Here is a 17451-nt window from a genome sequence, read left to right as displayed (position 1 = left end):
CCATTCCGTAATTACCATTCCAACCCATCGATTCTTACTACCAACAGCTACTAGCATACTCAATCATTTTCAACCGAGCTGAACCCATCAAACAGCTTAGCAAGCGAGAATGCAGCATGCAATTTATTCTCCAAATTTCACCGCATAAGCGTAAACATACATACACATCCGTTCCATTATCATCCCGCTCATGGCATTTATAGAAGGACACCATCAAAACTGTCATCTGGCTGGCATGGTCCGAATCACAGTGTGAAATAGAGGGTGATAAAAAAGGAAACACACGAACAAAGCAATAGGTAGGAGGAGCATATATGGATCTCGGAGTAGTAATGGGGGAAAGGGAATATAGGTGATAGTTATAGGTATGAGATATGAGGGGAGGATGAGAAGCAAGAGCAAGAGAAGGAAACCCAGCCATATAGTAATGAGGAAGGTAGTTAGGGATCGGTAGAGAAGAAACTAGGTAGTGAGATAAGAGGAAAGTGCCAGTAGCCAATATGCATGACAAATTAATTATGCACGCCCGTGCATGTATGTATGCGTGTGGATGCATGCATGCATGCGAGCGTCCATTTGATAAGTCATGAGAACCTCCAAACCGGTACCCGAACCCAAAGTCATCGTGATAGTCTGGCTTAGCTTAGCTTAGCTTAGCTTATTTACAGCAAATCAAAGCATTGTCATCAAAGTCATCGTCATAATAGCGAGGCGAGGGTGAATAGGAGAAAAAAAAAGTAAGGTAAAGTATACTAGCAACTATTGGTTCACACCTCCCTATACTAGCAACTATTGGTTCACACCTCCCTCAGCACCCCCTTCATTCTGCTGACTGCTTGATCCTCTCCGGTGGAACGGATGATGGGGATGAAAGCCTGAAAAGTGAAAGACTTTGCGCACGGCGCTGGCTACACCCGAGCGCCGCTTGGACTCGGGCGACGACGGCGGCTTATCTGCGGGTTCCTCAGGTTTGGGCCGCACCGTCGCGGTGTCTTGGAGCACGATTGAGGAAGGTTTCGGGGGCCATTGGCCGTCAGATTTCCATCCTTGGACCATGGCCTTGGTTACATCTGCCAGATTGATCGGCACAGTGGGGGTGAGACCCTGGATGACGACTTTTGAGTAAATGGATGGGTACATCGCTGGGGTGATGGAGGCGCGGATGGGGTTGTCGTTGGAGATGAGGGACGAGACGACAGGAATGAAAGGGTCTTCGCTACTGGGTTGTTGATGCGTAGAGTCGGACTGAGTCAATCCGGTATCTGCGGAGGAAGAAGACTCTTCACCTTGGTTCTCGTCGTCCCCTGCGGGGGGAGGCGGGGGTGGTTGTTCTGCTGCTGTGGAGGGTTCTTCGCCGCGAGATGGCGGCCGTGGGAGCGCGCCATCGTTCTCGGCGATGCTGAGGGAAGCTTCAGTTCGCAGGGCGAGGTCGTTTTGGGAATTGGCCGAAGAAGCGGAGAGGGGAGGGGTGGCTGCTGTGGTAGCAGCAGGCACGGACGCATTCTGTGGTAGTTCCGAGGATGATGTCGTAGGCGTAGCAGCCTGCTGGGTCTTTGCTTCTCTTGCTCGAATCTCGTCCCTTGAGAGAGCTCCAGACCACGCGTCCCGACGCTCTACCCATGTCCGGAGGCCTTTGTTCCATTGCATTTCCTCCTCCATCTGGCGGCGCCGTTTGCGCCTCCGCTCGGAGTCGTCACTGAGCGGGGTTCCGAGCGGGCTGGCAAGCTCAGAGGCATTGTGCTGTTGTTGTCCACCAACAGGGCTGATGGCGGGCGACGGCTGGGGTTCTAGCTCGGAGCCGGAGCTGTCATATTCGCGTTGACGCCAATGTAGGACATCTTGGCCGGGAGTGGGGGGAGATGAAAATGATGGCACGCCAGGCTCGGAGGAGGGTTCAAAGACCCAGTCGTTCCGGACGATCTCGCGAACATAGCGCTTCGCATCTCGGATGGCGGCATCGCGGGCCTCGGTTGCCATTGCGAGGGGATTTGCCAGAGGGGCAGCAAAAGGTTAGGAGAGAGGCGCGGGGGTTCTTTTTGTCGCGTGCGGAGGGAAAGAGAGCCTGCAGATAATCTGCAGGGTGGGATAGCAGTTGGCCGCCAAGAGGGAAGAATAGAAGCGAGGAACTGAAACTGAAACGATGGTGGCGGGGGAAGGAACAGAGAAAGAGAAGTTGGCGAAGGAAGAGAAAGAAGGTTGGCTGATCCAAGGAGAGCTGCCGCCTCGTCGATGTCATTCAAGTTACTGTTGCATCTTCCTCTTTTTTTTTCCTTTTTCAGTCTTTCTTCCCCGCGAACTTCACCCGGTGCCGCAACCGATTAATTCATCATCACATTTGATGGACTGGCGTCTATTATATTCATAGATAATCTTAACCCATTTGTTACGATTTAAACTGGGATCGTCTTCCTGCTGCGGTATTGTATTGATACATTGTGGTTCGTGTCGCTAATCAGTTCGTAGTATACAAGCCCAGTTCCTGCCCTTGCGTGCCATTCCAATTCCATCCCAATCCAGTCCTACACAAAACGCGAAGAAGATCAAGTTGATCTATGTGACATGAAAAACAAAAACATCCAAGCAATCCATTTCTATTTGACTCCCAATTGTTTAATGCTGTACAATCGAACCAGTTCAGGTCCGGACGCGCGCCGCATCCACGCTAGCTGCCGACTCGTCCATGCCCGCCGGCATGAAGCCCCAGCCAGGAGCCTTCTTGCGTCGGCCCTTGCGGTCGCCATACTGCTCGTCGAACTTGCGGATTGCAGAGAGAGATGACATATCCTCGCTGATCGATGCGCTGATCTCCTCCATACCACGCTCGAAGTGCTTCCAGGTCAAGGTGCGTCGCGCGGGATACTGGTAGGGCTCCTCGCCTTGGTGCTGCGCTGCCAGGTCGTTCTCTTCCCGGACACAGGCCAAAGCGGCCGCAACAGAAAGGTTCTTGAGGTCGGAACCGGAATACAGAGGCGTGCGACGAGCCAGCTCGGCCAGATCAACCGAGCTGTCCAGGGTCTCGTCCTTCAGGTGGATCTTCAGGATGGCCAAGCGATCCTGTTCGGTCGGAAGGTCCACCAACAGTCGCCGGGGGAGACGCCGGAGAACCGCATCGTCGAGATCAAATGGCCGGTTTGTAGCAACCATGATGAAGGCCGACATGTCGTTCATCCCGTCCCACTCCCGCAGGAACTGGTTGATAAGCTCCCGGTGCGACGTTCGGCTGCTGGCTCCAGTGCGAGAACAGAAGATGGCATCGGCCTCGTCGATGAACACAACGCAGGGGCTCAGCTTCTTAGCCAGCGTGAAGATGGCCTTGACGTTCTTTTCGCCCTCGCCAACGTACATGTCGTAGACTTCGGATCCGCTGACTTCCAGGACGGTTGCACCGCTTTCACGGGCGACGGCTTTCGCCAGGAGGGTTTTACCCGTACCTGGGGGCCCGTAGAGCAACAAACCAGGGATCTTGTCAGTCGCCAGGACACCGTAGGTGAACGCTTCGGGTCGGATCAGGGAAAGAGAGGTCAGGGTCTTTAATGCATCGATAGTTTCAGGTGGCACATGGACATCAGAGAATGTCGTGCGAATGCTTTTGGCATCCACGACTCCATTCAATAGCTTCTTCTCATGTGTATTGCACGTTTTCCGCAACGAGCCTAACAAGCGCTCCCGGTCATTTCCTGTCTCGGCCGCCTTCGGTTTAGGCGTTTTCTCGTGCAGCCAGTCATTCTTGACACGCTCAGTCTTCTGCATCATCTCGAGTCCTCGTCTAATGTGATCATACCCGAAGGCTTCATCTGCTCCCAGAGAACCAAGTGCCAGAGTCGTAGCCCAGTGAACCTGGCTGTATGGCCAGTACCGCTCATCAAGGCCACTTTCCTTCACGAGGGACGCATCCAAAGGCCAGGCGCGATTACGGTAAATGTCGTCCTTGAGCGCCGAAGGGCTATCGGCGAGTCGCGTTCGGAGCAGATCTTGGACGTGGCGAATGTTGATATCAAGAGTCCGCGTCCTGCGGTCTTCTGCAAATACGCGCTCTGCCACCTCCGACTTCATGGCGGGCGTGATGACCAGCATCTGGGAGAATTGATCGTCAAAGGCATTTTGCATGAGCTTGGCCGCGTCCGAATCGGGTGCAGCTTCTTGTGCCGATGTACCAATGAAGAGGACCCGGGAACCTGCCTTTCTCTTCTCCTCTATAGCCTTTTGTAACAAAGTGATGAACTTGGCGCCCTCGCGGGTGGTCTGGATGTCTCCATAATCCTGGACTTGCACGATGACGTCTCGCTCCAGGGAGGGACTGCGGCCTTCCATCACTTCATGGGCAGCAGGGTCTTCACCTCCTGTCGCTGCTGGCGAGACCTGCTTCGACGGCTTGCTAGGCGAGGAAAGAAGCTCCCGAACAAGTCGAAGTCGCCTATCCTCTGCGCGACTAACAGCACTTTGTGATGAAGAGCCACCTATCTGGTCCGCCGGCGCATTGAACGAGGCCACCAACGACTTCAGGCCCATTAGGTTGGGAAGCGCGATATCTCCCGAGTCTCGAGTGCTCTCAATAGTTATAAATTTAGGACGCAGACCCGACCGGAGACTGCGTGGTGTGTCAATGACGTCGTCCTCAGCATCCCCATCACCCATGCCGTCGTCTTGCCAGGTATCAGAGAGGGACGGCCGGTATACCTCGTAGCCAAGCGATCTGATGGGCGACGTTGTGCCGATGTCCGCCAAATCTTGTTCGCTGCATAGCTGGGCAATGTCCTGCGCGTTGAGTGTAACCAAATCCGCCCCCAACTCTTGCGCCAGCCTCTTCACCACCGCATCTAAGAAAAGGATACCATCGGTGCCCGGGTACTGAAGGACAAGGTGCGACTTGCGTGCGGAGGGCTCTTGGGCGTACTTGGCTGGCGGTAGCCGCAACCCGGCTCGGGCAGAGGCGCACAGCTCTTCCCACAGCGCTTCCGTCAAAGCATACCGATCCTCCGGAGTATCAGATCCCTCAGGCGCAGGCGGCTCTTCGCCACTACCGCCCCGTCCTAGCTGTTGTGTGGCCTCCTCCTTCTCCGGTTCAACCTCCGTCGGCCGTATCTTCACATGCTGTAGTAATTTGACGTCACCGTCCCCCTTTCCATCATTGACCACCGTGTTTCGCTCGTAGAACCAGTCGGGAACAGTGGCGACTGGAGCAGTCCACTCCTTCGCCGGTCGTCTGTTCCGCAAAGCTCTGCGGACCGCCGAACCGTAGGGACTCGCGTCTTTCTTGTCCAATCGGTCTGTGGAAGGTGATGCAACAGAAGCATCACGGCTAGCTAGGGTGGGTTCTGCACTGTGAACAGGAAAATCACCGGGGACGTTCCCTGTTGTCGAATCACGAGCATTATGAGGATCTGAAGGAGCGGACGACAGCCATGGTCGCGAAAGATGGAACCGACGCGAATGCGAGACAACGGCGGCGGGATAGCGGCGATGCGCGATGAAGCGGCAGGGTCGTGCTACAGACCGAAGGAACCTGCCTTGGTACATTGACGAATACATCCGGGGCCAGTAATGCCACCGGAATTGGACAATCGAGTTACTGCTCACGCTGCAGGGAACAAACCGTCTGCATCAGCGTGGGTGCAAGTTGGATTGAGGCCAGCAAGACTTTCATCTTGCCTTTCTGGACTGTTCCTTGCGGGTCGGCTCTCCTTTGTCAGCGCCGAACTGTAGTATCACGTGACCAGAAAGACTGGTGGCTGCTGCAAGTGCAGAAACCCAGTGGATCAGGCAGAGAGGATTTAAGCTTGATTGCAGTGATCTAACCACCAGGAAAGGCCAACACCGTAGGTGTCAACTCGACATGATGCATCATCCAGGGCGAGGCTGTTTCGCTCAGCTGCACCTTTTCCTCTCATAAGAACTACTGCGGCTTACGGAAAGTATAATTCAACGAATACCCAATCTACGGTGAACAAGAAAAATAAGAGTGGAATGATCCAGAATTGAATGGGTTTGTTATTTCCAGTTTGTTCTAACTGTGAATCTGCACGGAATGGCGCCAGCCAGAGCAGATGATCGACACCGAAGCAAAGCCTGATGCAACCGGATTCCTGTACCCCACCACTCATGCTGGTTTGACAACACAATCGACGTCAGAGAGAAAATAAATTAATAGTCCTAGATTGAAAACCTTGATGAATGTCAGCCAATACTCCCATAATATAGGATGAATGACAGCGAGGCACAGAAATGCAATAATGGTAATTTTCTCAGACAAAGTATACTGGCAAGTAGCAGACCAACCGGGAAAGGAAGGTCCGAACTATCTCCTCATGGACGATTCAGAGGATAAAGAAGAAAAGAAGGTTTTGTCATCTTCGAAATGGGGATGAGGGGAAGAAACAATTGCGGGAAAGAAAATGAGGAATTGAGACTAACCTTGTGACAACTGGAAGTGTTGCAGCACAACCTGATGTGTTAGTGTAGTGGTCTGATGTATCAGTCTCAGTATGCATTTATACTGCGAAAAGCTACTACTGGGCATAGGATTGACGCGTGGCGTATCCAAATGAGAACCATGAACATTGTAGGTGCACAGGATCAAATTGCAAATCTGAGAAAAGTCAGAAAAGCAGCCTGGCAAGAGTGTTTTTGAGCCATGAGGAGGCGAATGCTGAAGAAGAGGAAGAAGAAAAACCAAATCGCGACCGAAAATAATAAAGGCTGCCCACGCGCAAGAATATTATTCCGGCTTCCACGTGATGCCGGCTTACCCGAAAGAGGCATAGCGAGCAAGTCGCGGTGGGTGGCCATCGTGAAGGATGGACGAATCACGAGCGGGAAAAGAAAAGCCTCAGCAGGCCGGAGGAAGGAAGAAGATCTCGCCATGGGCCTCTCTCTCTCTCTCGCTCGCTCTCTTTCTGAGTGTTGTCCGGCTGTAACTCTCTTTCGCTGGCTTGTCCCTTTCCCTGCCTATCTTCTGCTTCCCGTACGGTTCCTGTTCCTCCCTCCCCATCTCTCTCTCTCTCTCTCTCTCTACCTCACTCTTTTTTCCTTCTCTCTCTCTCTCTCTTCTCCCCCATCATTCCTCTCCCGCCTCCTCCAGATTTTCCTCCTTTCCCCCTCTTCCCGCTACTGGGCTGCTAGTTCTGTTGCGCGTGGTGAGTGTCTTTGGGTACCACTTTAATCTCTCTTCCCGCGAGGTTCGGTCCAGCACGCCCCGTTCGTTATCGACCGATTGAACTGGCGATCGCGACAGGTGCCCGTCTCGCTTTTCGTTGGCCCCTAGCCCCTCCACACCTCCCGGCCTCCCTAATCCCATCACTACCAACTTTACTAGTCTACCTACTTTCACTGCCCAGCATCCCATCATTTCCTCCTGCTATCTCTTACCACCACAACCACCCACCACCACCTCCCATTCTCCGATCATCCACCCCCAGCCTCCTTCTATCGCTCCCTCCCCCTAACATTGGAGGTGTAGGAACCTCTCCTCCCTCCCGATCTGGTGGGCACAGGTGATTAGGCCGGTCCGATCCATGCTCCAGATCTCGTGTGGTCCTGGGTGATACCGACGCAGGCTCAATCGCCCCGTCAGCTGCGTCTTGGCCTCCGCTCCGACACTAAAAGCGGCCTGTTGTGCCTCCACGTCAAGCGCGCTCCTCGAGTCCGACGCCCGCCCTCTGCGTGCCGGATAGTCGACACGACCGTCTCTTGCCTTTCTCGCTCGACGTCTCTCTTTTTAGACCTCCCAATTTGCCTTCCTTGTGCTATATAGTCGTGCTCTCTATTCTTTCCCCCCTCCTTCCCGTCCTTCACCGACTTTGAGGAGTCCCGTTATCGGCGACTTCGTAACCACGACATGATGATGGCGCAACCGTTTCCTGCCCATCAAGGCATTCCACAGCATCCTGGCTTGCCTCCAGGTCATCCAATGGCTCCCGGTCAACATCCCAATGCTCATCCCGGTGCTGGCATGGTCCAGCAGGTGCATCCCGGAGTGTCGGCACCAGGAGGTCCTCAGGTCAGTCAAGGCGGACCGGTGATGGGTGGGATGCCTCCGGGCGCTGGCACAACTGGTCCGGGGGGTGCTGTACAGGCTCATGCCCTCTCGCATCTTGGCCCTGCTCAAGCGCACATGTTCCAGCAGCCGCATTTTGCACAACAATGTACGTTTTCTCGAGTTTTTCTTTCCAGGACTGCCCCCTTTCCGCCGTTGCCCTGCACGGGTTAATATTCTCGTTGCTTTTTCCCGTTTGTGTCGTTTCTTTTCTTATGTAGTAGCGTGCTAATTTTTTCATCACTATCACTTAGTTGCCAACAACCCTCAACTCCTGCAGCAGCACCAGCAACAGCAATATCTCAGGCAGCGGATGATGCTCCAACATCAACATCAACAACAACAACAGCAGCAGCACGGCGGGTTACCAGTGCAGCTACCGAATGGGACACCTGCCCTTAATGCAGCTCAGATCGCGGCCATGCAAGCGAATCCTGCCATGCGTCCGGTTAATCTGCAAATGCAACTCCAACAAATGCCCCATGGGCAGCCGCAAAATCTTCAGCAGCAACAACAATTCTTCGCTATGCAGCAGGCCCAGCAACAAGCGCACCAGGCTCAGGTCCAACAGGCGGCTGCAGCAGGGCAACCCGGCCAGCAGACGCCTCAGCAACGTGCAGCGGCACAACCCCAGAACGTACACGATGCTCAGAGTGTCACTCCTCAACCTCAGCCGGGACCGCCGCCACACCAGGGGAGTGCCACCCCTCAACCCAATCCCCCGCCGGTACCTACTTCACAACCACCGCAACAGCAGCCGGCCGCTCCTCAGCCGCAACCTACTCCCAATCCGCCTCCGCAACAGCTGCCGCAGGCCCAGCAACCGGGCCAGCAACCACAAGCGCCCCAAGCTGCCCAAGCCCAGCCTCAACCTCAACCTAACCAGCAGGGTCCACAGCAGGGTCAACAACAGCAACCGATGACTGCCCAGGAGGCCCAGATCAAGGCGCAACAGCAGCAAAACCCCGCCGCCATGATGATGCAGCAGCAACAGCAACGGATGAACATGAAAGGCGCTGCAATTCTGCAGCTCAACTCTTTTGCCGAAAGTCTTAGCTACATCTCTGTATGTCAATTTCACTTCTTTCTTTTGGCTCACTGTGTCCACCTGGCCGAGTACTAACTGCTAGCAGGGTACTGAGAACGCGAGCACTGATTTCAATCAATGGCATGGCTTCGTGCTTAGATTCTATTCGCCAGGCGGTGTGCTCAGACATACCGTCTGCAACCCACAAGCAAATTCCTCCAAGCAGTTCGAAATCGCTACCCCTGCTTTGGCGCGCTATTACTTGACCCAGTGTACGAGTGGGATCAAACATATCCAAATGCTGGTTGATGGAGCGCGGGAAAGGGATTCGCCGAACGGAGGCCACATAGTGGAGAGTGCGAAGACTGCTTTTATCTATTGGTTCGCGAATGGAAGTCAGGTATGCATGCTCGGCCCTTGCACCCCCGAAATGTACGTTGTCATATTAACGTGGACTAGCTCTTTGCGCGCGCCAACATGACGGCTCATTTCGATATGAACAACAAGATTGAAATGCTCGATATAGCGGTGCTGGATCACAACGAATACCTGCCTAGGAGTCAGCTACAGGCTCTGGAGCTGTCCGACCAACAAAAACAAAGTCCCAAGGTGTCCAAGAATATGGGCAAACGCGCCCAGGCCAAACAAGCACAACAGCCTGCGTTTACCTTGCCCGAATCCATGGTCACTCCGAATGGCGTCCCCACGGCTGTGATGAGTTTCCTTGAGGTGAGCCCTTCCACGTGGTTGGCATAAAAGTACTCTTCTGACGTTCTTGTGCTGTAGGTTGCGGAAACCATTTCTCACATGCAGGTCCTATTCCAATTCTCCCAGCAGAATCCCCACTTAACACCCTCCGAAGCCCTGCGGACTCTGGTGAACACGATGCAGGCGCCGGCTCCCAATGCCGCTTATGTGCAAGGTCCCATGAACCCGGCCCTACAGCAAGGCCAGCCACGGGCTCCCAGTATGAGCATGCCTAACCAATTTGCATCTCCCGCCATGACTCATCTCGGTCTGCCGGGCGCTCAGGGCTCGCCCCATTTGACCGGCTCCGCGCATCCCAGTCCCGCCCAGAGCCACCTCGCGGGGCCCCCGGGAATGGTTCCCCAGGGTCAAGTACAAGGCAATATGGCGCAGGGGACCAGTGCGAGCGCAAGTCCTAATGTGGGCAACAAGCGCCGTCGGGCCAGCACCGTGAAGATGGAGAACGATGAGACCGGTGGGGGTCCCGAGGTTAACGGGACAGCCGGCCAAGCTGCCCCCAAAGTCAAGGCCAGTCCTCGAGTAGGGGCTAAAAAGCAGAAGGGCGGTGGTTAAGTTGTTTATCTCGACCAGCCAGTAATATTGCCGGTAGCATGCTTGCCGCTGGTCTAGGTGTGCTTGTGTCTTCTCTTTTTCTACTTCTGAACTCTTTTCTCTTTCAGTCTCACTCGGCGGGGATATGGCGTACCTTTAGGATACCTATGTGCGAGGCTCTACTTCTGCGTTCCGAACCATCTGCGGGATTCCTGTTATATGTTGAACATAGCTGCCGATTTCGTTCCCCTTTGATGTCTCATGCGAAAGATGGAGATGCGTGTTATGTGGATTTGCGTTGGGCTTACTGATTTTGCCGTATTTCTTGACTGATGTCCCTATCTGCATGTGCTTTGCCGCCTGGGGATTGAGGTGCGGTTGACACATATCCTGAAGTTGAGCGTTGCAGGATTTTTGATATCCACGTTTTTATCATGGGCGATTGAAGTGCTCCGGCGTCCGGTTCTAACCTCCCTGGAAATAATTCTGTGTTGATAGTTGCTGCCGTTACTATTGTTACTACTGTACGTGTGGAAGAGCAATGCATTTCCTACTACTACTTTTTTATGAATGAATTCATGGTACCGAACATCACATCCGACTAGTTTGGCGGGGACTCTCCACTAGTGACTGCGCCTGGCATCGGCATCGGCAGTCTCCGGCCTGGGGCTCCCCTCCCAACGTGAGTTGACGAGTTGACCCCTCCATCCACTAGATACTTTCTTTCTATCTCCTCCCTCCACTTTCTCTTCGTTCTTTTCTTTCTTTCTTCACTACTATTCCTCAGATCGGACCCTCCCACCATGTCTCACTCTCACTCCCACGACAACGATGTCAGCCATTCCCACGATGACTTCGGTGGTCACGGCCACTCCCATGAGATCCTCGACGGTCCCGGTTCATACATAAACCGTGAGATGCCTCTCTCGGAGGAGCGTGACTGGAAGGACCGTGCCTTTACCATTGGCATTGGAGGGTAAGTCACAGCAATCATACTATTACTTATTATCCTCGCCTTCCATCTAACTCACCCATGTAGACCCGTCGGATCGGGCAAAACTGCCCTCATGCTGGCCCTCTGCCAGGCCCTCCGCGACGAGTACAACATCGCCGCCGTCACCAACGACATCTTCACCAGGTATACAACCCCTCCCCCCCTCCACCGCTTTTCCCCCATACCAAAAGTAATCAGCTAACCCAATACTTTTTTCATCAAAAAAACAGAGAAGACGCCGAATTCCTCACCCGCCACAAAGCCCTTTCCCCGTCCCGCATCCGCGCCATCGAAACCGGAGGTTGCCCTCACGCCGCCGTCCGCGAAGACATCAGCGCCAACCTCCTAGCCCTGCAAACCCTGCACAGACAATTCCAAACCGACCTCCTTCTCATCGAATCCGGCGGCGACAACCTCGCTGCCAACTACAGTCGCGAGCTGGCTGATTTCATCATCTACGTGATTGATGTCGCTGGTGGTGATAAGGTGCCCCGCAAGGGTGGACCCGGTATCACGGGCTCGGATCTGCTGGTCGTGAACAAGATCGACCTTGCTGAGGCAGTGGGTGCTGATTTGGCGGTCATGGAGAGGGATGCGGCGAAGATGCGCGAGGGTGGACCGACGGTCTTTGCGGTCGTGAAGAGTGGTACGAGAGTGCAGGATATTGTCAATCTTATTTTGAGTGCTTGGAAGGCGAGCGGTGCTTATGAGCATAGCCTGGCGAGGTGGAAGGCTGGTGCGAAGAGGGGGTCCGGGAGTGTGGATGATGCGTGATTTAAATTAGTTTCCATATATAAAAAAAAATCATTTATTCATTTCTGTTTGTTTCTATTGTGGTGGTGGTAATTCTCTATCATGAAACTTTTGATTGATATACAGTCCCAACAAGTCCGGTTTTGTATCTCACCCCAACAAACGCCCTTATAATGCAGACAAACAGACGACACCAGTTGCTCGAAAGAAGGATCGTGACACAGACGACAACAAATAGGGAGAGAGAGAAGGAACCAGAGAAATCCTCTCACGCGATGGTTAGATAGTTAAAGCAGGGTATCTGAAAGTCGTCCTCCAGCAGCCGCGGCAGAACGACAAGAAGAATACTAAACACAAGTGCAGTCATCCCCGACAGAGACGAAAGAAGAAGAAGAAGAAGATCCCTAAAATCAAATCTCCTTCTTGGCGAACCTCGCCAGCGCGGGACCCAGATTCTCCCTCTCGGAGCGCAACTTCTCCTTGTGCCGAGCAGCATGCTCCTTGCGCAACATCTCGGCCTTGACGCGCTTGTCGTCGATGACATTGCGCCGACCCTTCTTGCGCAGATACTTGCGCAGTGCACTGTTGCGACCCCGACCACGGTTCTTGAGCTTCTCCATAGGGTCTTCGGGTCTGCGATCGAGATCGCGCTCCTCGCGGTTCTTCTTGTCGCTGATGGTGTTGAGCTTTCCGACAAAGTTGGGGTCCAGCGAGATCATCTCCGGTTGCAGCTTGTTCAGGAGTCCGCGTACTTCGGCTTCCTGGCGCTGCTTGGTGTTCTCGTACGGGTTGGCCTCCAGGGCGTCGAAGTTGGGTTCACCCGCGCCGGGGACGATGATGCTGGCGAAGCCTTGGTCGTGGCCCACGCCGAGAACATCTTCGAAGGGGCACCAGCGCATGTTTTCGATGCGTTGGCCGTCACCGCCCCAGGCCATGTAGGGACTCTGTACCTTGCCTTGGTCTGCGGCGGCGGCGTCGAAGAGACCCCGCCATACGCTGACTTGCGTGCCCCAGCCTACGGCTGTTAGGTTCCGGTCGCTGATGGACACGGATGCGCCGGGTTGGTAGCATGAGTAGCTGTGTACTTCGCGGAACATGCGGATGTCCCAAACGTTCATCTTTTGGTCTTGGCCGGTCGATACCATGTATCGGCCTTGGCGATCGATGGCCATCGAGCGGACGGGGCCGCGGTGGACAAGGGCCTTCACGAGCGCGGTTTGAGAGTTGGGAGACCAGAGAGTCACGGTACCGTTTTGGTGGCCGACGTGTAGGATGGCGTTCCATGGGTTCTGGGCGAGGGAGGTGGGTGCACCGAGGCGGGTAGGCAGTTCGGCGACCATTTGGCCCGTCGAGGTGTCGGTGTATTTGAGGTAGCCGCTCATTTGCTAGTGAATGATTAGTTAGGACTCTGTAGTTGTAAATTGGGGGGCAGGTGCACTCACAGCGCTCGCAAGGAGGAAGTGGTAGGGCAGGAATTCAAGGAAAAGAGGCTCGAGATGCTTGTTGAGACAGTGCAGTTCCACACCGGCGTGGTCGTAGATATAGACGGATCTCTTCTGCGCCACGGCAAAGAACTGATTATTGTGCAGCCACCGAGCATCGCGCACAGTCTCGTTCAACTGCAACTCGCATCCCAGCTTTCCATTCCGCCAGTCCATCGTTGCCACATGCCCTTTGCGCCCGGCCAACAGCAATTCGCGACCGTTCCTTGTGTAGTCCATGCGGTAGGGTCCCATGTCCGTCAACTTGAGCTCAAATCCCTTCTTGGCCGTTTCGATACCGACGCTCTCGCGAATCTCATCCTGTCGAACTTTGTACGTCCGTTCCAGCTCTGCCTCCGGCTCGAGGAATCCGGCATCGTGCTCGAGCAGGATTTCCGCATCCTTGGCCTTCAGGGCTGCTTCCTTGTACTTGTCTTCCACGGCTTTGAGGTTGCTGCGCAGTTTCTTGTCGCGAACGCTGTGGGTGTGGATGGATTTACCCCGGCCGTAGGTCTTTTGCGCTTCCATCATTCTTTTGCTTTCCTTGCGCTTGTTGTCGGCCGGCGCAACGGCCGTCGTTGCTGGTCCCGCCATGGGCGTGGGCTGTCGAGGAGTTGAGTAAGATGAGAGGGGGATAGAAATAAGTCCAATAAGCGACTTGGATCAAGTCGAGAAACAATACAAATGTCGTACAGTCAATAAAAGTTAAAGCAGCAGACGGAGGCTCATCGGCAGCTTTTTCTGCGGGTCAAAAGATGAAAATCCGTGCCGAGCGGCTTTGCTTTCCTCGCTTGTTCCTCCACCGCCTAATTTTTTCCTCTCCAACCGCCGCCGGAGTATCAGGTCCAGATCCCTCTAGAGGCCACTTTTTTACTATTTGTGATCTCTGGTATTTAGGTGATTTGCCTTATTCCGGCTCTTCTATATATTCACGCTGGCCTCTCTTCCGTACCGATTCAAAGGGTCCAGTGGTGCCAACATGGCGCCCACCCAGACGGTGCAGCATCACCACCGATCCACAACCAAATCCGCCAATAAACCATACAAGTCTCGCCATGCCTCCAAGAGTGCGCTGAAGGATAAGGCCAAGGGTATGTGCACCAGAGAATATTACACTGTGTCTGTTATCTTGAAATAGCATCATAAACTGACATACATGCAGGCAAGGTTGAAAGACAAGAGCGGGGCACCCGCAAGACCCCTCACCAGCAGCTCAAATCCAAACTCGATCGCCGGAACCAGGCTCGCCAGAAGCAGCAATTGAAGCATCAGGAGAAGGCTCAGTCTGTCAGCATTTTCTCAGGTCAGAACGGTGCCCCCCGCCATGTGGCCGTTGTGCCGCTTTCCGTTGATATCGATGTGGCTGCCATCATCCGGGCCTTGAACGAGAGTGTCGATGTTTCCGCGGAGATTTCCCCAGACTCTGCCACCCGGGTTCGTGTCGATCGCTTCCGCCAGAGCCTGCAGTACATTCCGGCGAAATATGACTTGATGAACGCTTTGGATGTGTGCCGGATGGCCGATTTTGTGGTCCTGGCCCTCTCCGCCCAGGTCGAAGTGGAGGAACAAGGAGAGCTGTTGCTGCGGTCCATTGAGGGTCAGGGTATCTCGAACGTTATTGCCATGGTTCAGGTAGGTTCAGGTTTCCTGTACATGGGGTTGAAACCTTTTCTTACTGACTGGAACTTGCGTAGGGTCTTGACCAAATCAACCCGGCCAAGAAGCGCCCGCAGGTGGCAGCTTCTCTCAAGTCTTTTGCGAACCACTTTTTCCCGTCCGTTGAAAAGGTCCTCTCCGTGGACTCTCGCCAGGAGTGCTCCAACGCCATCCGTTCCCTCTGCACAGCTACACCCAAGGGTATCCGCTGGCGTGACGAGCGCAGCTGGATGTTCATCGAAAACGTTGAGTGGCCGGAGACCAATGCCGAGGAGGTCGACGATGTTGTCGTTACTGGTGTTGTCCGCGGTAAAGGCCTGAAGGCGGACCGTCTGGTTCACATCCCTGGATGGGGTGACTTCCAGATTGGTTCGATCACAGCAGCACCACTTGCTGCCGCCCGCGGGAAGCGTGATGATGCTATGAATGTCGATGAGACCGAGGCTCCGCAGCTGTTGGATGGACCCTCTGCAGATTGCGATGATTTGGCCACTGTGGCACCAGAGGAGATTGAGATGGAGGACGACGACTTCCCTGTTGAGGAAGAGCGCAAGGGTGTCCTCCTGGACGACCACCACTACTTCTCCGATGACGAATCTCACATCCCTCCGAAGCCCAAGAGGCTACCAAAGGGTACCTCGGAGTACCAATCCGCTTGGTTCTTGGACGATGTGTCCGACTCCGGCTCTGACCTTGAAGACGAGGAGGATGTTGAAGAGATGGAGATGGACACCGCGGGAGCGCCCGAAGACGGTGTCTTCCCCGATAACAGGGATGCCATGACGGAGGCTGGCCCATCGGAGTATCCCCAGTCAGAGATGTTCGTCGACCCGTCACCAGAAGACGAGGCCAAAGACTTGGAGGAATACCGTGCGAGCCGCAGAAAGGAAGCCAATGAAGATCTGGAGTTCCCTGACGAAATCGAGCTTCACCCGAACGTTCTCGCTCGGGAGCGTCTGGCCCGCTTCAGAGGTCTGAAGAGCTTCAAGACCAGCCCCTGGGAGACGTCAGAAGACCGTGCCTACGAGCCGGAAGACTGGCGCCGCCTGCTCCAATTCGCGGACTACAAGGGATCCAGGAACAAGTTCCTCCGCGAGGCTCTCGTCGGAGGTGTCACCCCTGGTGTGCGCGTTGATGTGCACCTCAAGGCCGTGCCAGCAACCCTCCGCAGCCGGCCTCAGCCCACATCTCTCTTCTCTCTACTCCGTCATGAGCACAAGCACACCGTTGTCAACATCAACATGCACTTGAACTCCAGCGTCGAGGAGCCCCTGAAGTCGAAGGAGCAGCTCGTCGTCCAGTGCGGTCCTCGCCGTCTGGTCGTCAACCCCATCTTCTCCGCCGGCGACAACACCCCCAACAACGTGCACAAGTTCGACCGCTTCCTCCACCCAGGCCGCAGCGCCGTCGCCTCCTGGATTGGTCCTTTGACCTGGGGCGCCGTGCCTGTCCTCGTCTTCAAGAACAAGTCCAACCAGGACCCCGAGATTATGGACTCCGCCGAGGACGACTCCCTCAACAACTTCGACAACCTCGAACTCATCGGAAACGGCACCATCGTGGCCCCCGACCAGTCCCGCGTCGTTGCCAAGCGCGCCATCCTCACCGGTCACCCATACAAGATCCACAAGCGCGTCGTCACCGTCCGTTACATGTTCTTCAACGCCGAGGACATCCAGTGGTTCAAGGCCCTCCAGCTCTGGACCAGACGCGGCCGCAGCGGTTATATCAAGGAATCCCTCGGTACGCACGGTTATTTCAAGGCTACCTTCGACGCCAAGATCAACCCCCAGGACTCTATCGGTATCAGTCTGTACAAGCGCGTCTTCCCTCGCAAGGCTCGTGCTCTGGAGGATGTGGTCTATTAAAAATGATGTTGGAGATCGTGTTGTGTCGTTGTTTGTTCGCTTGCTTTGGGAAGCCTTTTTGGGTTTAGGGCACATGATATGGCATGGCATGACATGCAGGAACGATATAGAGATATTACTTACTTACATACATTACATACTTCACCTACTTACTCATGATACCACAAAAGTTCGCTTCGGCATGAATTGATGAACTGTTACTGATTATGAATATCATTTGTTGATGTGGTTCGATAGATAGATAAATACAGTTGGCGTGAATTTTAGTATTTAGTTTGATTTGACCCGAGTGGTGCAACTTGTCTCGTCTATTTAGTTTATTCCTGGAATTAACTGAAGCA

The 17451-nt window shown here is 54.3% G+C and overlaps 7 protein-coding genes across 7 annotated transcripts; 3 read left to right on the top strand and 4 right to left on the bottom strand.

The window, feature by feature from the left end:
- Positions 1-59: 59 nt before the first annotated feature.
- On the bottom strand, positions 60-1977 carry An02g01640 (uncharacterized protein; the record flags this gene model as incomplete). The annotated part of the gene is made up of 3 exons (XM_001399268.3): positions 60-78; positions 165-633; positions 804-1977. The coding sequence occupies 3 exons, from the start codon at positions 1975-1977 to the stop codon at positions 60-62; spliced, it is 1662 nt and encodes a 553-aa protein (XP_001399305.3).
- Positions 1978-2634: 657 nt separating this feature from the next.
- On the bottom strand, positions 2635-6101 carry An02g01630 (uncharacterized protein; the record flags this gene model as incomplete). The annotated part of the gene is made up of 3 exons (XM_059746080.1): positions 2635-5486; positions 5594-5697; positions 5908-6101. The coding sequence occupies 3 exons, from the start codon at positions 6099-6101 to the stop codon at positions 2635-2637; spliced, it is 3150 nt and encodes a 1049-aa protein (XP_059606016.1).
- A 1736-nt stretch (positions 6102-7837) lies between these two features.
- Positions 7838-10379, top strand: An02g01620 (uncharacterized protein; the record flags this gene model as incomplete). Its single annotated transcript, XM_001399266.3, has 5 exons — positions 7838-8141; positions 8287-9098; positions 9166-9459; positions 9519-9788; positions 9846-10379. 5 exons carry the CDS (start codon positions 7838-7840, stop codon positions 10377-10379), a joined length of 2214 nt encoding a protein of 737 aa, XP_001399303.3.
- A 144-nt stretch (positions 10380-10523) lies between these two features.
- On the bottom strand, positions 10524-10745 carry An02g01615 (hypothetical protein; the record flags this gene model as incomplete). The annotated part of the gene is made up of 1 exon (XM_059746079.1): positions 10524-10745. The coding sequence occupies one exon, from the start codon at positions 10743-10745 to the stop codon at positions 10524-10526; it is 222 nt and encodes a 73-aa protein (XP_059606015.1).
- A 416-nt stretch (positions 10746-11161) lies between these two features.
- Positions 11162-12126, top strand: An02g01610 (uncharacterized protein; the record flags this gene model as incomplete). Its single annotated transcript, XM_001399264.3, has 3 exons — positions 11162-11334; positions 11398-11496; positions 11583-12126. The coding sequence occupies 3 exons, from the start codon at positions 11162-11164 to the stop codon at positions 12124-12126; spliced, it is 816 nt and encodes a 271-aa protein (XP_001399301.1).
- A 389-nt stretch (positions 12127-12515) lies between these two features.
- Positions 12516-14180, bottom strand: An02g01600 (uncharacterized protein; the record flags this gene model as incomplete). Its single annotated transcript, XM_001399263.3, has 2 exons — positions 12516-13490; positions 13548-14180. The coding sequence occupies 2 exons, from the start codon at positions 14178-14180 to the stop codon at positions 12516-12518; spliced, it is 1608 nt and encodes a 535-aa protein (XP_001399300.1).
- A 385-nt stretch (positions 14181-14565) lies between these two features.
- Positions 14566-17110, top strand: An02g01590 (uncharacterized protein; the record flags this gene model as incomplete). The annotated part of the gene is made up of 3 exons (XM_001399262.3): positions 14566-14677; positions 14749-15218; positions 15281-17110. 3 exons carry the CDS (start codon positions 14566-14568, stop codon positions 17108-17110), a joined length of 2412 nt encoding a protein of 803 aa, XP_001399299.1.
- Between the last annotated feature and the right edge of the window lie 341 nt (positions 17111-17451).

This window comes from Aspergillus niger (genome assembly GCF_000002855.4).
Source record: "Aspergillus niger supercontig An02".
Lineage (NCBI taxonomy): Eukaryota > Fungi > Ascomycota > Eurotiomycetes > Eurotiales > Aspergillaceae > Aspergillus > Aspergillus niger.
Note: the sequence above shows the minus strand (reverse complement) of the source record. Positions and strands in the feature narration are given on the sequence as shown.